The sequence below is a fragment of the Typopeltis vanoorti genome, chromosome 12, assembly GCF_054136105.1.
Source record: "Typopeltis vanoorti isolate ZY-2024b chromosome 12, IOZ_Tvanoo_1.0, whole genome shotgun sequence".
In the NCBI taxonomy this organism is placed as follows: Eukaryota; Metazoa; Arthropoda; class Arachnida; order Uropygi; family Thelyphonidae; genus Typopeltis; species Typopeltis vanoorti.
In genome coordinates this window covers 50,691,121-50,709,235 of record NC_143560.1, presented here as the reverse complement: position 1 = coordinate 50,709,235, position 18,115 = coordinate 50,691,121, and the positions used below count along the sequence as shown (strand labels likewise).

General features: G+C 33.2%; 1 protein-coding gene across 4 annotated transcripts in view; it reads left to right on the top strand.

Moving 5' to 3' along the window:
* Window positions 1-18,115, top strand: part of LOC150100781 (GRB10-interacting GYF protein 2-like) — a 525,021-nt gene that overhangs the window by 43,607 nt on the left and 463,299 nt on the right. For all 4 annotated transcript variants that reach the window (XM_090401532.1, XM_090401529.1, XM_090401530.1 and 1 more), the window contains exon 3: window positions 11,584-11,803. In XM_090401532.1, the coding sequence (XP_090257658.1) occupies window positions 11,584-11,803 (220 nt within the window). The remainder of the gene's footprint in view (window positions 1-11,583; window positions 11,804-18,115) is intronic.

The following is an 18,115-nucleotide window of genomic DNA, read 5'->3' as shown; positions in this document are numbered from 1 at the left end:
AAAAAGTACTTATGTATAGTGCTGTGCTGGTCTTTGAGAATGGGAAAGGGGGGAATGGAAAGTTGGTATTGAAAATATACTTATTTAACATATAATGTAAGATGAACTAATTTTAAACAATATATGTAATAAAATCCTTAAACATAATTATTAATATTTAGTTATAAATCTGAAATAAATCACCAACTTAATAGGAATAAGTTCTTATGATAATGAAAATAACAAACCAAAACTTGTGGAAAAGAATTTATTAGATGATCTTTGAAAGAAATTTAATACTATTTAAAAGCCAGTGATTAAATGAAAGAAATGTGAAATTTGTATGTTTTACTCACTAAGGGGACTTAGTATATAAATATTTTTTAAATATTAAAAAGTATAAACATTTTTTCTTAATCCAAAAGGCTTGTCACAAGGTTGAATCCCAGATGATTGCAGCACAGCTCATATTATAAACAAAGAAATGAAACCAAATGTCAGAATTGAGGAATGTTTGGGGAAAGATTTATTAAAATAGAGGATATTATGTATCCAACCATATTTTATAGTCAATATAAAAAGAAACTTAAAAATGTTTTGAAATTTACCACAGAGCTTATGAGAACGTAACTCTTGGCATTAGAATAGCCCTGGTTTGCACTGCTTTAATGATTAATCCTGTGCCTACTGAATTGTAGCTTTCTAACATAGGATTGCTATGGTATCAAACACAGGGTTTTTACTCTCTTTAGGTTTCTGCCTGGTCTCTGATGAGAACCAACAATTGAAAAAATGCAAACATAAGGGCTCCTGGGTAGACTTTTCTTTTAAGTAGTGCAAGGATAATTCCAATGATGAAAGTTCTCTTCTCATAAGCTTTCTGGTAAATTTCAAAACTTAAATTTCCTTTTATATCAGGCTAAAAAATATGGATGGATCCATAATACCATCCATTTTAATATCTTAATTATGCTAAAATGAATCCTTTCAGCTTTATACTTTAGTATTTAAGCATCTTTTCAGAAAAGACTAAGAAATAGTTCAAGAGCCTGATGTACTTAGGAGTGCCAAGACTAGCTTTTTGCTTTGACAAGTGTTGCATACATTTGCTCCTAAGTATATAATTTTGGTTCTCTCTCTGTGTGTGTGTGTGTGTGTGTGTGTGTGTGTGTGTGTGTGTGTGTGTGTGTGTGTGTGTGTGTGTTTTGAACAGATGTGCTCAGCATCCTATATATACTTAGATGGAGAAAAACTATTATCTTAAGAAGACTGCTTTAGAAGTGTCAAGTTATTCTGGTAATCTGCCTATGCTCTTTAGAGCACGTAAAGTCTTCAAATATGAATGTAAAAAAAAAAAAAAAAAAAAGTTCCACATATCTGGAAAACTAATTCTACATTTAAATTATCAACAACAAAAAAAATCTGCTTACCTTTGACTGTACTCAGAAGGTATAGTCAAAATATTTGAATGTTTGTGTGATATTCTGTGTTCTTATTCAGATTACTTTGTCTTGTTTTATTTATCCTTGAAAATTCCTTAGTTATTGAGGCAATATATTGGATTAAAATATTGAATAGTTTTTAAAGTGTTGCTAATAAATCATTAACCACCCAACCAGCCTTGACATGTATACAAATGAAGGATGCGAAGCCCATTAAAATTGCAATCTATTAATATTCCATTGAAATAACACAGATACAAAGTTTATGATAATTGATATATTTCATATGCACATTGAGATAGTTAGTTTTTTTTAGTATGTATAATTAACATAAGTCTGAATAAATGTCTTGTAAACTTCTTATTGACTTCATCTAATGTGAGATGAGATGGAATGGTAATTGTAGAATGATGGAAATTCTGTTTTGAGTATTGTAGGTGATTTTTTGGTATGTTGTTTCAGGACTTGAGCTGTTTTGTCATGTTATTTCTTGTAAAGTATGGTGACGGCATCTCTATAGTTTGAAGATTTCTTGTCTATTGAAGGAAACTCAGATCTTTCATCCTGCAAAATAGGTAGTCCAGCCTGTATATGTGCAATTTACAGACATAATAATATATATCAACTTCATAGTCTTATTTGCTTTGGGTGTAATTCCAAACAACAGCAGCATCTTCACCTTTGGCTGCATCTTGAGTCTTGGGATGGTTGTAAGATGCTAAGGATAGTTTTTGTGTTGTAATTTGAATTTGTTCGAATTTGATATGAAAAATTTGTATGATGTAGTGCATTTGGAATATATACATTGGTGAATATAAGTAGTTTATGGAAGAAGGTGATGATGCAGTAATATTCCAGAAATGTATGCTGATTGGGTAGATAGGACAGTGTGAAATATTGAATGCCAGCAATTCATATGAGGGAACAAATTAGATGGCATGGTAAGTTAAGTGTGAACTAGAATGAGGTGGTAGAATGCATGATGGTGATAGCTATGTGAGTGTGAGAAATGCAATATGAAAGAAATGATAAAACTGAAAGTGCAGCATGCTGTTAGAAAGTTCAAGGTTTCAGTGAGTACTTTGTACTGCCTGAGAATTGGAGAGGCTTGAAAAACTTATAGCTAACACAGGAAATGGATGTGAAAGGAAACGAAATGTGAAGAAGTAAATGAAGGGGTCCATGAAAGTAGAAACAGATGGGAAGGAAGGATATATATATATATATGTATATATATATATATGTATATGGTGATTCTGTGGTAAGGAGCATACTTAGATGAGTGAATAATGCAAGTATTTTCCTGAGACAGAGATACATAACATGACCAAAGCAATACACAAGCAAGTAGAACAAGTGGATGATATGATTTGTGTTGGTCAGGATGAATGATTTGAAAGAAATAACTATAGTATGAGAGAAGGTATGAAACAATCATTGATTAAGACAAAAAAGAGCAAGAGTAATGATTTGTTGCATGGTATAATGGAAGCGAGCTCGGGTGGAGAGCTGAACTGCAAGTGATAGTAAGTTGTGTAGGTGAAATAGTGTACACCCTGTTGATGTGATGTGTGATTTGGATAAATGGATTTGTACTTGCAAGATGGACTGCATTTGAATGGTTTTGTTATCAGATGTTTGGAGAAATTGCCCAGTTGAAAGAGTGAATGTGAAGAGCCAGGAAAGCTCAATATGGCTTGATGGTTTCATGAAAGTGTAACCTTTGGATACCTGCATTAGATCAAGTGATAGAAGTGACAGAGAGACTTAAAGCTTATTAGTAATGATGCCAGGAAATGCAGGACTAGTTTTGTCAAGAAAGAAAAGTGAAAATAGGGAAAGAGATTAAATTGCGGAATCGATGCCAACTTTCTGTTTGAACTGGTCATTACCTGAACGTTTATATCAGCTAGGTAGTTGACTTCTATGTGTATTTACTAAAGCTAGCAGCATCATCAATAAAGATGAGAATTTCTTATTGGGTAGTTGCTAATATTTGTAGTAGGACACAAAATTATGGCAGTAGTGAGATCTGACAAAGGAGGATATTGCAGTGTGATGGGTTCATTGCATTCAAGGAGGATAGACAAGATAGCAAGAATGGGGGGATGCTGCTACAGACCATGATCATCTGTAGAGGATCATGAACTATCATGTTGCACCATCATATTATTTGTGGTTTAAACCAATAGAGAATACAACTTGGTCAGCTAAGTCCTGTGCCTTGTTAGCAGGTTCCCATCCTCATTTGTTCAGTGCTTAGTGGATACCTGCTAACAAGGCACACAACATGAAGGTGAGGTTGGACATCGGTGTTTGAAGCTGTTTGGTATCAGGACAGAATACACAATTGGATACTGTTACAGACCATGATCATCTGTAGAGGATCATGAACTACAGACAGATAAATCTTAAGGATACAGGGACTATCATGGGTGATTTTAACCATGAGTATATAAACTGGGAGAGGAGAAAGCTTGCAAGATGGGGTGTGTGTGAGAATGATTTTATAGAATTACTCAGGAATAAATAACACATTCACACTGGACTTTTGCAAGTGTGACATTTAACCTTGTAACATGTTTCTACCATTTTGTGCAGGTACATTTTTACACATCAATACTTGTCATCATCAATTTCAAGTTTTTGGTTTCTATAGATTTCTCCTGAAGGCACATGCAACAGTGTGTTGCATGCTTGACAGATGGTAAATCAGAAGTATGAGATGATTTATAGTGTTCTGCCCCATCGGTGAGAAGTGAATAAAACAATTTGTATTATGGTGCCTGGTGCGAACTTGTTAAGTAGCGTATGATGGAAGGTATTTGTGGTATATGAATATTGGATCTGTTAATAGTGTCTTGTGAATCTGTCTATAAATGTTGACCATTATGCCTCCATTTGGTGAGCGCCATCATGCATTCTTGACTTGGGAGGTGACAGTGCACATGTGAACTGTTAAGAAGTGGCATTGTGGAATTATGACTGATCATTATAATAAACTGGGCTATACATATGCTAAAGCACACCTTGATGCTGTGCTTTAGCATATGTATAGCAGGGCATGGGAATGTCAAAGGATGTTTGAAGAAAGCAATATCTGACTGCATATTTCCAGAGTTAAGAGCAAACTCACATGGGAGTTAAATGATTAATAACATTAAAGCAAGAGTTGCATGAACAAAGAATGTTGTACTGGATCTGATATCATGAAAAGAGTGATTGCGAATCTCAAGACTAATACAAAGAGTAGGCTGGCACAATTATGGCTGTGGTGAGGAAAGCATTAGATTTTGTAAAGAAATTAACCAAACAGGCCAAAGGAAATCCAAGAGAATTTTATCAATGTGTAGCAAGCAAAGGAAAAATGACCATGGGAGCATATTCCTAGTAAATGCAGATGTCAGGAAAATGACTAATCATTACTCAAATTGCCTTTAACTGAGCTATTGAGGGGTTCACTTCAGTATGGTATATTCCAGCTGTATTAACTCTGGATTTCAAAGGGAAAACAGATGAAAGATTAGAGGTATTATAAGAGCTTGATTCACATACAATAGCCAGATTGAATGGAATATTAGCATGAATGCTGAAGAAATGGGGCAAGAGTGTTAGCAATGTTCCTGACATGGTTGATCAAAATCTTAACGCACGTGATTCCTTATTAGGAATAATAAGAGATAATTCTAATATACAAGGTTGGATCCAGGAATGCAACAAATTATAAACCAATCAGTATCTTTAGTGTGGTTTTTAGGGTTTTGGAGAAGCTGATTAAGAATCTCAACCAAAGGTGGAACAACCATGCTGTCTTCTGTAGAAGAAAGTATTGTTGTTCTATAATAGTGATGTCAAAGTTGGATAAGATGAATGGATCGTGGCTGGATTTCACATGTGAGGTTGTTATACAAATTCAAAGGGATAAGTATGCAAAAATAAATGTGGGATATAGAGTTGCTAACTAAATAGGCATCAGAAAGTGATGTAGGAAGGATGGCAACCAGTGGTGTCTCCCATTCTGTACTAAGACCATGGTGTTATTCAACTTATATATTAGTGATATTAGAGATGGACTTTTAGGTTAATATCCAATTGTTTGCTGATGATGCTAACTAAGTTAGGGTGGATAAGGGACATATCTGATCAGATGTAAGGATGACTTCTCAGGTATGCCTGTCAGTCTAAGAATAGCCTCCCAACCTGCCATTCCCATGATTAGCAGACTATGCTCTGGATACTCTTTCACATAGGATCAGATAGAGAAAAACATTACCTAGTTGTCATTATAGCTCTGAGAGGCTATTCTTAGAATCAGCATCAGCTATGAAGCACTCTCCCAACTTCAACTAGTATGGTTGCATTAATTTACCAAACAACTGGGAGACTATCAATTTTAAGATGTAATAGCTGAACTTCTCTAAATTAAATTTGAAGTTATCCAACCATGGCATTTATGTAAGGATATTAGGTGTCAGTTATAATTTAAATTGTTTCTACAATTACTTAGATAGTAGGTAGAAAACCAATGAAATATTGGTAAATTTAATAAATGCATTTTTTCCTCTTGGTGTTGTTTATACCATTAAGAATTATTATGAATGATACTTATGTATGGCATCAGTGGCGGCTCGTGGCTTGAAATCATGGGGGTGCTGCAACTTTCAAAATATACATACACACTGTAAGTACAGTGTATACGTGTTTGGATAAAATATCAAAATTATGATAAAAATTAAACATGAAAAAATATTGTTTATTATCGATAAAATTATACTGTTTGGTATAATTCAAAATTACTTAAAAATAAAATATATTCTTGTTTTGTTTCATGAAAAAATATTGTTTATTATCGATGAAATTATACTGTTTGGTATAATTCAAAATTACTTAAAAATAAAATATATTCTTGTTTTGTTTCATGAAAAAATATTGTTTATTATCGATGAAATTGTACAGTTTGGTATAATTCAAAATTACTTAAAAATGAAATCCATTATCATAACTTCAATAATGTTCTAAAATTAAAACTATAACAAATGTTTTGTCTTTAATTGTGATGTCCAAATATTTAAAGAGACTGAGTAAACACGATAAGCACTACTGGTGCAAACTGCATATAAACAACAGTGGAACTGCGCGACAGACAGTGCTGCATTACGCTAATAGCTTGCATCTTACTATGATGTGCATATGCTTGTGCGCATAGCAATATGACACTGTGGTAAACACAGTGCTGTTAGTGCCCTCCTAAGTGCTACAAGATGGATTTTTATTATTTTTTATACAAAATAAGAGGATTGTTGAGGATAAAATTAAATATTACGAGCAAATATAAATAAATTAATAAGTATATTTATATATTGAAAACAATTGGGGATTCTGCAGTGCCTATGCACGAGCCACCCCTGTTTGGCATCACACGTGAAATGTAACGTGGTGTTTTTTTTTCCAGATGTAATTCATAATCTGTGCATTTAATATCTTTTAAGTGTGTGCGAGAGAGAGATCTTATCCTGAGGAAACCACCTGCAAAATGAGTAAATAAATTGATATTATGCTGTACATATATTGTGTAATGTTATGTAATAAGTTATACTTCTCCACTTGCAGATATCCAATCTGCTTTTTTTTTTTTTTTTTTCTGACTAAATGTCAAGTAGCAGTTACAACAGCCACTGTACATCTTGATCGGTGCAAACTATCCTCTGTGAATCTAGTCATCAACATGGCAGTTTATGATCTGATATTCTGAGTTAGAGTATTGCTAAACTAGATTCCTTTTTTTTTTTTTTTTACATTCTCTGACTTAGTTTTCTTGCCACATTTGATAATGTTTATCTGTCTTTACTGCTCTTTAAATTCTAAAAATCACTATTTGCTTTGACTTCTTATCCCTGAAACTTGATTTCTGTAGCCAGCTTTCTAAATAGTGAAATCATCTTAGTTGTTTTATGTCCATAACTCCAACTGCCTTTTTCCTCTTCCATTGACCACTTGGAAAAAATTGGTGAATAATTTTGCTGTAAGCAGTGATATAATGTAAATTAACTACTTGCCAACCAGATTATCAAATAACCTTTTCCACTTTACCCAAAATAATTGATCTTTTGCTAACTAGCTTAGTTGGTTGACTTAAGAAAAGATCAGATGTTATGTTTAAATCTCATTGTGGACATGGATGTTTGTGAATGTCTTTAGGTGGTAGATGAATTTTATTATGGTGTGAGATTACATACTGTTCATTTGAGACGTGAAGTGGCTTGAAAAAGTTTCATATTTGATTCTTTGTGTGTGTGTGTGTGTGTGGGGGGGAGAATAGATTAGATCAGTGATTCTCAACCACTGTGCCGCGAGATTTTTTAAGTGTGCCGCCACTGCGAATACCATACACAAGCAGCATCAGACAAGTGGTTCAATCAGTTCTGCCTTCTTAGCGGGGGACTGGCTGAACCAATGCCCGTGGCTATTATAGTTCTGGCTGCTGGCTAACAAAGCTACATATTAGTTTAGTCTACTAGTCACCCGCTTGATGTGTGCATATGGTTAGTTACAACTTATATATTCGTTTTCGTACATGCAATACCACAATATTGTGTAGTCAAACTTAATTAAAACGGATTCAAAGGCAATATACAATATGTCGTTTTTAATAATTTTTTGACAAAATTATTTTTATTTTCAATGAACCCCCTAAAATGGATAAATGGATAAAAACAAGAAAATTTAACGACGATAATGATGATGCTAGCGATCATGCTAACGAGCCCAGTACAAGTAAAGATGTTTCTTCTGCCAAAAAATGTAATGTTCATCGTAAGTATAATGATGACTTCTTAAAATTTGGATTTACATCTACAATGGAAAATGATAAAACTGTTCTCGAGTGTGTGGCATGTGGTTGTAAATTATCAACCAGTGCTATGGTTCCGAGCAAGCTCCAATGTCACCTGCTCACTAATCATCCTTCGCTAGCATCAAAAGACAAAGCCTACTTTCAAAATTCATTATCTGCAAGATCCAAACAATTAAAGATTTTTAAAATGCAAATTAGTGTGTCTGAAAAAGCTCAGATAGCTTTTATGAAGTGGCTGAATTAATTGCTCTCAAATTAAAATCTCATAATTTGGCTGAAGAAATTATATTACCTGCTTGTTGTAAAATTGTAAAAAGAATGATCGATGAATCAGCAGAAATTGATGTTTGTAAAATACCACTTTCAAATGACACAATTCATCGCAGAATTATAGGCTTGTCCCGAAATATTGAAGAAAATGCTGCAAATTCAAATTTTGCTTTACAAATCGATGAAACAACTGATATTACGGGAAAAGCACACTTAATGGCATTCATTCGATTCATTCACGAAAATGATATAATTAATAAATTTTTATGTTGTCGTGAATTATCTGATTTCACAACAGGAAAACATATTTTCGATGAAATTAATTCTTATTTACAAGAAATTAAAATTTCGTGGAATTTGTGCATTGGCATTTGTACAGATGGTGCTCCGGCTATGACAGGATCTATAACAGGATTTGTAGCACATGTAAGAGAACATAATGCAGATATATTAGTTACCCATTGTTTTTTGCATCAGGAAACACTCATTACAAAACAATTACCATCAGAATTGAAAGTAGTGCTGGAACAATGTGTTAAAATGATTAATTATATAAAATCAAGACCATTAAAAGTCGCCTGTTTAGTCAATTATGCCAAGCTATGGAGTCTAAATACGAATCATTGTTACTACACATGGAAGTCAGGTGGTTATCCAGAGGGAAAGTTTTGTCTCGCGTGCTTGAATTAAGACACTAGATAAAGATATTTTTTGAACAAGATGATAATGATTTTGTTGGTTTGTTGGATGACAAAATATGGTGTGCTAAGCTGGCTTACTTATCTGATATTTTTGTTATTTTTAATAACATAAATACGAGTTTGCAAGGACCGAAAGAAAATATTTTAAATTCAACCGATAAATTGTTGGGATTTCAAAAAAAAATTACTTTATGGAAGAATAAAGCACAAGAAGGTAGTTTAGAAAAGTTTGACTCATTTCCAAAAGATTGTTATAAAATAATTCATAAAATAGTTATTGATCATTTGACAATACTAGAGCAAAAAATTGTTCATTACTTTCCAAATTTAGAAATAAAAAAATTTGATTGGATTCGGAATTCATTTGTGATAAACGACATATTAGTGTATGAACTAACTTTGAAAGAAGAACTGATTTCTGTGTGTAATAACCGAGATTTAATTTCAAAACATTCAAAAGAATCGATTAATCCATTCTGGATTAATCTTAGATACAATTATCCAACAATATTGCAAAAAGCTTTAAGTGTGTTATTACAATTTTCCACATCTTATTTGTGCGAATTCGGATTTTCGGCTTTGACCGATATAAAAACGAAAAAAAGATCCAGACTTTTAAATCTGAATCACGAAATGAGAGTAGCGTTATCATTTATACGCCCAAATATAAATGAAGTTATCAAAAAAAAAAACATGCTCAAATTTCCCATTAAATGTAATTTATCATTAAATAAACATTTTTTTACTTTGTAATGCAATTTCATTTTATATTTTATTGCAAATTATTATTGTATGCTATTTTTACAAAATATATTATAGGTACATGAATTAATTAACCAAGTAAAATTCTTTTAAATTTATCTTATTGTTAGTGTGCCGCCAAATTTTAAAATTATTAAAAGTGTACCGTGATGATAAAAAGGTTGAGAATCGCTGGATTAGATTATCTAATCTTAGCCACCCACAATATTTATTGCACACAATAGGTTTACAAGAAAGAATTTTCTTAATAGAATTCACAACCAAACAAACAAAACCAAACCATTTCTCTTATGTATAGTAGATGGCCACTACAGTATACATAAAGGCCATTTCTTCTCTTAATAACTCACCACAGTGTTGTGCAATTATTCTCTCCTATGGAATGCCTTTCTTTAGTCACCTTTGTGTCCTTCTGCACTACAGCAGTTTCAAGTGAGATGATCTCTGAGATTTCTCCTCCTTTCTATGTTCACACTATGGTAGTATTTCCACTCTTCCAATCCAAACACCTTCTTGGATCATTTGTAGATTTTATTCACACTGCAATGAAGGTCTTCATTCATAATTCTTGCCTACAATACACACCATAGTTTTAACAACAAGTGTGGAGGAAGGCATCTACTCATCTTTCTCCCATTCTCTCACATGTCCAAACGGCTTTATCATAGCACCTAAAGAAACTGATCTTCTGACATTCTTTTTATGCATAAATTACTAAAGCAAATTACTTAATGGTTTCATATTTCAGAGCAGTATCAGAGTGAAAAGTAGGCATAATTATGCCTGCCTATCTGTTATACATGGACAAGCATCAGCTCTTTATATTCATGCATATATTTTTGAATACTGGCATCGCATTAGGAATTTCTAACTCCTTTCTCTGTATTAATTTCCAGCATGTTGAATACAAAAAGAAAGAATAAAAGAAAAATGATGGAAAACATTTTTTTCAAATGAAGTGATTCAGATGAACAAGTGAAAAAGTTAAACAGACTTAACTTTTCGTTTAGGTTGGATAATTTGGTCTTTGTGCATTTAAAGAGTAGCTTCCTTCTGTTTGCAAAAGGAATCACTCCTGTTGATTATATTTTGAAATTTAGTACTTTTCTTACTATAGCAAATACTTATAACAAACTCATCCATTATAACAAACCACTGAAAAGTCTTAAATAAAGCCCCATAGGTACAAGCTAAAGAAAATTCACTATAGCACGTTTACTTTGTGAAAGTTCCAACAAAAATATGCTACAGTGCTGTACTAAATGAAATTCACTGTAGCAAACAATCAACTCTAACAAAACTTATTTCTGTGGTTCTTATGTAGTGATTGCATCTGAGATTTTTACTAAAATGAATGTCAGTTTTGGGTTTCCATGTCACCTTAAATTGGTGTTAAGGCAAAATGTAGCTTACCTCTGTGTTGCAAAGGTATTGCAAAAGATCATTTATGTACTTAAAACTGTTTTATTAACACTCTCTTTGATTGATAAAACTTGATAATTTGAATTTTAACACTAACATACAATGAATTTATATGCAATAAGAGCAATGCTTTCTTTTTTTTTTTTTTTTATAGGCTTCGTGCTCTGTCTCATGGTAATACTGTTTCATCTCCACCATCTTCTCCAGGTTTGCCAAAGTACAAGTTAGCTGAATTTCGTTATGGTAGGGAAGAAATGTTGGCGCTATTTTCTAAAGATATCAAAATACCTGAGGAACTTAAAGAATTTCCTTTTATTTGTATAGACAAGTGCCAAATGCCTTTAGCTTTTATCCCGGTGTCTGAAGAAGAGCAGGTAGTTATTGCTAGTTATAGTTCATTTATATGTTAGTTACAAAGGGAATTAAACAGATCATTTGTTTTTTACAAATGCTTCGAGAGACATCTGAGATGCATTCTTTTGAATGCATCACTTCATGTGTTAATTATTTGAAAATATTTGGAAGAATCCATATGCAAATAGCATTAATGATGCTATAAATATTGTTGTTTTTTTGTTTTTCAACTGAGAGTTGTGTTAGCTACTTGCAAATGAGTTTTCCTGCCACAGAGCAGACAATGCTGCATGTAAGTGCAGCCATCTGGTAAATATATTGACACCCCATAATCTTTGCAGCACTTCTAAACAAACAAATAGTTTAATTTTATAGTGGAATTAAAGACACATCCAAGATAAAATTAGTTTTTTGTTTCTTTCTAATTAGATGCATTTTAAAAAGAAGCTATGTAGAAGTTGTCATTTCCATATGAATTTAGGAAGGATAAGAATTAAAGCTAGTAAATCTATTAAAAACATGTAATTTTGATTTGGTGAAGTTGGTAGGCATGTGTATAAACACCATGCATATCTTTGGAAAATCCAATGAAAACAATTCAGCAGTTATTTCAGAAATTGAAATCTCTAATCTGGTATGGGATGCTAGACATTCGTTCATGTTAATGTTTACAAGAAATGTAATGCACATCTTAGGATAGCAATTAACTAGCTAAATTTATTTAGTTATTAAATTATTTGGCCAACATTTCCCATGAATCACCAAGGTATCTTCATCAGCACACCATGTATGCAGGTACTCCAGCAGGAAGACAGACTGTGTTGTAACAAGGTAGGATCCTACAGTCATCTCAAGACCTAATGATGTCCCAGATTTTTGGTAATATGAAGCAGTTGAGTTTTATTTAGATTTGGAGAATGTGGTGCTGTGGCAGAATCTTGAAATAGTCTCTCAGATGTATATCTGCTTCTGTATAAAAGGTCTCTTTCTCTCACATGGAGCTGGTGATCTGTGTATCCATAGCGTGGATACCCATGCTACCTAGGAACATCTGTCCTGTAGATAATGAACACAGTTTCCATGTTTTTCCAGTTGAAAGAATAGTGGTTTGTAGGAACAAGGTATACTTGAGATACCAGGATGATTTAGATAGTGGATCTTTTAGTGAGCTGATAAGGGTAGCTAATTTCTTGGCATACCTTAAAGGAGATCTGTGTGTTATATCTTTATTAGAATGCATGAAATTCTTTGAGGCATCCTAGATATAAGAGCGAGTATTTTTTTTTTTTTTGCTCTGGATTTGAGGACTGTGTGTGTGTTTTGGGTTTAGGAGATGGACAGAGTTCTGTTGATTTTCATGAAGGGAGAAGCCATTAGCTGAAAAAGTGTCAGGTGTGATATTGATTTCATTGGAGAGGCTGTGTGGTCAGAGTGGATGATTCTAGCTGTATTTGCTAAGCTTTGATATACTATACTGCTGGGAAGGAGTAATGATATAATAGATGATGGATGTACTTCCACTCTGAGTAGGTTTTGTGTAGATATAAAAGGATAATGATCTGCTAGGTAGTCAGGTGAACAGAGTGTCAAGGAGAGATCCATTTCACCAGTGAAATGGATCCTCAGGTGTTGGCTGTGTAGGTGTGCTAAAAATGTTTTTAACATATCCCATCTGCATGGTCACAGAGGGATTAGAGTTTAGGGCTATATTTTTAAAATGTTCTGTGAAAAGATTGGCAAAGGAGGACAGGGTGGGCAGCTCATAACTGCCATCAATCTGCTTTGTAGGTTTTATCCTGCCATGACAAGAGTACATGGTAAAAGTGAATAAGGCTGATGTTTTGTGGGGAAAGAGTCTGAATAAGTTTTCTGAGATTTACATCAGTGAATAGTGAGGCTATATATCAGAACTGACCGTAGTGTTAGCATATTTAAGGATCATGTCTGACAAGATTTGAAGTGCACGTAGTTTTTAACATGGAAATATGATTTGTAATGAGAGGTGGGTGGCTTTCTACACTTAAGACTTGTTGGTATCCAGCCTCTTAAAATAGGATTTATCTGATTTCTTTGGGGCAAATGATCAAAGCTGAAATTGGACTATATTTTGAGCTACTTGATGTGATTTTTTCTGTGCAACAGTTGAAGGAAAACAGCTGATGCTAGGAGGTCAGCCTTATCTCAGGTGATGTTGCACATTCTGGATATGAGAAATTTGGATGGATGGAAATAAGGACAGAAAGTATCTAGTAGACTTAGTGCAGGAGGACCAGAAGGTTTAACTGCTGTTTGAATAAGATGCAAGCTTTCTGCATTTGGCTCTTTCATTTATATTTGTTGATGTATTTTGCAAACTGACTGTGAAACTGGAGTTTGACTTTTGGGATAAGCCAGGTTTTTTTATCTTTGCATACCTATTAGCAAACCATAACTTAGATAGTTTTTTGGAATTTTAGATAGAATGGAAGCCTTCATTCAGCAAGGACTATTTCAGTTATTTGGTTGGAGATGGCATTTGGATTTGGGAGGGGGCAATGCTCCCTCTAAGCTGTGTATGCATGCATACACCTGTCAAAAATGGAGTGTGCACAAAATTTTTGTTTTCAGAATTTCTAATTTACAGCCAATAACTTTTGAATATACTATAAAAAGGAATTATATGATAAATCATATTTGTCACTTATTTTATTTAGGAATTTCTCCAATGTATCCACTCCAATATTACTCTACCCATTCCAACTTAATACAGTGTAATTAGTTACTTTTAGCAGGTGCATTGTGGGTGAACTGACACTGATGTTAGCAAGTTGTGCAGAGGCATGTTTGTTTAAATTGTTTACACTGTCTAGAGTTGCTTGAAACTCATGCAGCTGGTGATGGATTTTTGTAGCTATATAGATTTAAGATAATTAATTTAGTGCTAGCAGTTTTACAGGTTATAACTGGACGAAAAATGGGCAACATTAATATGAGAAATATTACATTAGTGGTTTGTGTTAAACCCTCAAAATGTCACTGTCAAAATTAAAGTGGAAAAGAACTACAGATTCATTTAAATTTGAGTGGCTGGTCAAATGTATTGAAACGGTGAAGTCAAAGAATAGAATTTGAGTTGCACATAGTGAAATATTTAGATATTACGAGAATACTACACATATTGAGTCAGTCTGGAAACTTGTGCACAAAATGTTTTTCATGCACATGTGGGCTAGCAAAAATTATAGGAAACATTGAGAAGGGGAGTTGAAATGATAATTGGATCATGAAACAGAGGAATGGAAATCACAGATGTCATCCTGTTTAATAATACCATTGTGTCAAAAGGCATAACTGAGAATGGCTAGATGAAGGATGTTAGGCAGAAAAGAAACATGGACAAAATTTAGGATCTATACAATATATTTTGAATTAGAGCTGGTTAAGAAACGTTCAGGATGTTTGGAGGATGGTGAGGATTATCCAGTATTCTGTTGTGTTGATGGACAATTTATATTAGAAGAAATATATAAGTGAAATTAGAGAAGGAAACAAGTGTGAATTGTAAACATTTGCATTTCCAAAGAAAGTTGACTGTGCTATACTGTCGGCATTCTTCTGTATGTATATTGTTCTTTGCATAGACAGCATAGATTGTAGTTAAAACATTTTGCTGTTTCCTTAATTTCAGGTGTCTTCCTGAAAATGCCTGTTTATAATGATTGTTGCTGATGGAAATCTAATGATTAATACCACATTTTTGGACATTAAAATATTTTAAAGCTATTACCTTTATTTTGTAATACATCCTCTTTGGGAAGGAGTAAGGAGAAGAAAGAAGTATATTATTGCCATTCTTGCTCTTAATTCCTTTCCACCAAAACTAATATTAAAATATAGGCCACACATGAAAGAAGGTTGAGAAACACTGGTTAATAGGTATCTTGATTGGTTCTTATCATTAGAGATTCAGAACAATACAGTTTGGTTTGTTTATCTTGGAAATGAATGATGGTAACTTAATAAATTTGAGGGATGTGTTTACATTGTATTGCAATGATATTTCACTGGAGAGGCTTTTGTTGATATTATTGGTGTTTTTGTTTGTTTCTATTTAGTCGTGGAATGAAATCTCAATGTTCCATTAAGTGAGACTGAACAGTGAATAGTGAATTCAGTGTAGCAGGCATTGCATCCTGATTGGCAGTTAAATTTATAAACCACATTGTGCCATGGTAAAACATTGGTCTGAGATATTGTGAGTTTTTGTTTGAGCAGATTTTGCAGAATGTTGTTTGTAGTGAAGGCAATTTTGTAATTTGAATATTTGAAGATGTTCGGCTTTCTAAATATTATAGACATATGGAAATTTTAGAGTGGTGTAGGATTAGGATCAACGTAACTGATTACCACAGTAAAATTCAAGACATTGTCAGTGATACCAACACTCCTAAAATAATTACAGAAACCATACTACACCCAATATCATAAACAAATTGAAAAACTTTTACACCAGTTTAAAGAAAAAAATTAGATAAATGCATTGTATTTATCTAATATTTCTTATTTAAACTTGCTCCCTGTACAAGTCTTCTTCCTACTATATTCAGACAAGTTAAAATATATAAACAAGCTATCCTCTATGCCTCAAACACACCACAACAGTTTCCCTATCACAATTTATTTCCTGACTTATTAAACATTACTAAAAAAATTCTAAATTTATGATTAAACATACCGATGATCTCTTCAAGCAAGTAAAACAAACAATCTTACCACCTGACGGTGTTCTCCATTCCTTTGATGCTTCTTCATTATGCACCAATGTCATTATGCCTAGATATTGCTCATACCCTGCTTATACAACCACAGCTTATCAGACCATACCAGATTATCTCCTTCCAATATCCTTTCACTGATTATGGCTATAATTTCAGTAAATTTCTTTAAATATAATGACAATATATATGAACAAATTTTTGATCTTCACTTGAGCCAGAACATTAGCAGTCAACTTGCTGAACTTTTCCTTGTTTACATGGAAACACAATTCTTATCCCCCCAGTATTTCACACTACGGTAGATATGTCAGTGATAAAGAAACAAAAATTGTTTCTTTAAACACCTTTAGCCATAGACTAAAATTCATTATCATATATGTAGAATATAAATCTTTAAACTTTCTAAATTTGACTCTCACGAGATCTGACCATTATTTTAGTGCTAAGGTATACCAAACCTTACAGCATTGGAAACTACTTACATTTCTCCTTGTATCACCCTTACTATATCAAAAGATCAGTCATTTTAACTCAGTTCATTAATGCTTACAAATACTCTTCAACCACTATGCTAAACTAAGAAATCACATATTTGAAAACAATCTTCCTTTCTTGCCAATAACCTAAACAACTAATAGATTATGCTATTTACATAGTTGAAATACATCTTCAAATAGTAAAATTACTGAATGGCCTTACAAGCAACAAGTTTACTGTGGCACAATGTGGTTTATAAGTTCCAGTCAAAATGCAATACCTGCTACATTGGATCCACTATTTGCTGTTAGAAATGTTCCTTAATGGAACATTATCAAGATTGCAATATCCCTGAAGCAGAGTAATTACATTCCACCACTAAACCGCAAACAAAAACACACCAATATTCAAGAAAAATACTACTACTGTAATATCACTGCATTGCAACACTATCTAAATACATCCCTGAAATTTGTTAAGTTACCATCATTGGTTTCCAAGATAAACCAAATTGTTTTCCGAATCTCTAGCGATAACCAATCAGGATACTATAAATACAAAAAGACCCTACCTAATTTTCATCCTCTTGGCAATTAAACAAAATAAATTACTCGAATCATCAAACTCCCCATTACTCTTGAACCAATGGAACTTCTTTTAGTACATAATCTTAACTGCATAGTAGCACATAGTTTGCACTGTTGATCATCTGATGATTCTCACAAAACAACTAGCACTACAGTCATGTTGCTTGTCCTGTATGTATTTTACTAGTTTTTGTTCCATACTGGTCTTTGTTTTAGCTTTCAAAAATTTTTAGTTTTCAAAATTTATAGTCCATTTAATTCATAATTTTCCTTGTTTACTGGTCTTATTTATGCATTCTTATCAACACGATTCTCTTACTACATATTTTTAGCACAATGAGGTTTGTTATCCTCTCCTTCCAAAAACCTCTCCTGTTGGGTACCTGTTCATGGTGGAGATTTTCTCCCAGAGATGGTACTGGCCTATTTCATTCTTCCTCATATTCTTTGTCTTTCTTCCTATATTCTTCCTATACTCTATTTGTATTTCTTCCTATACTCTACTTCTCCT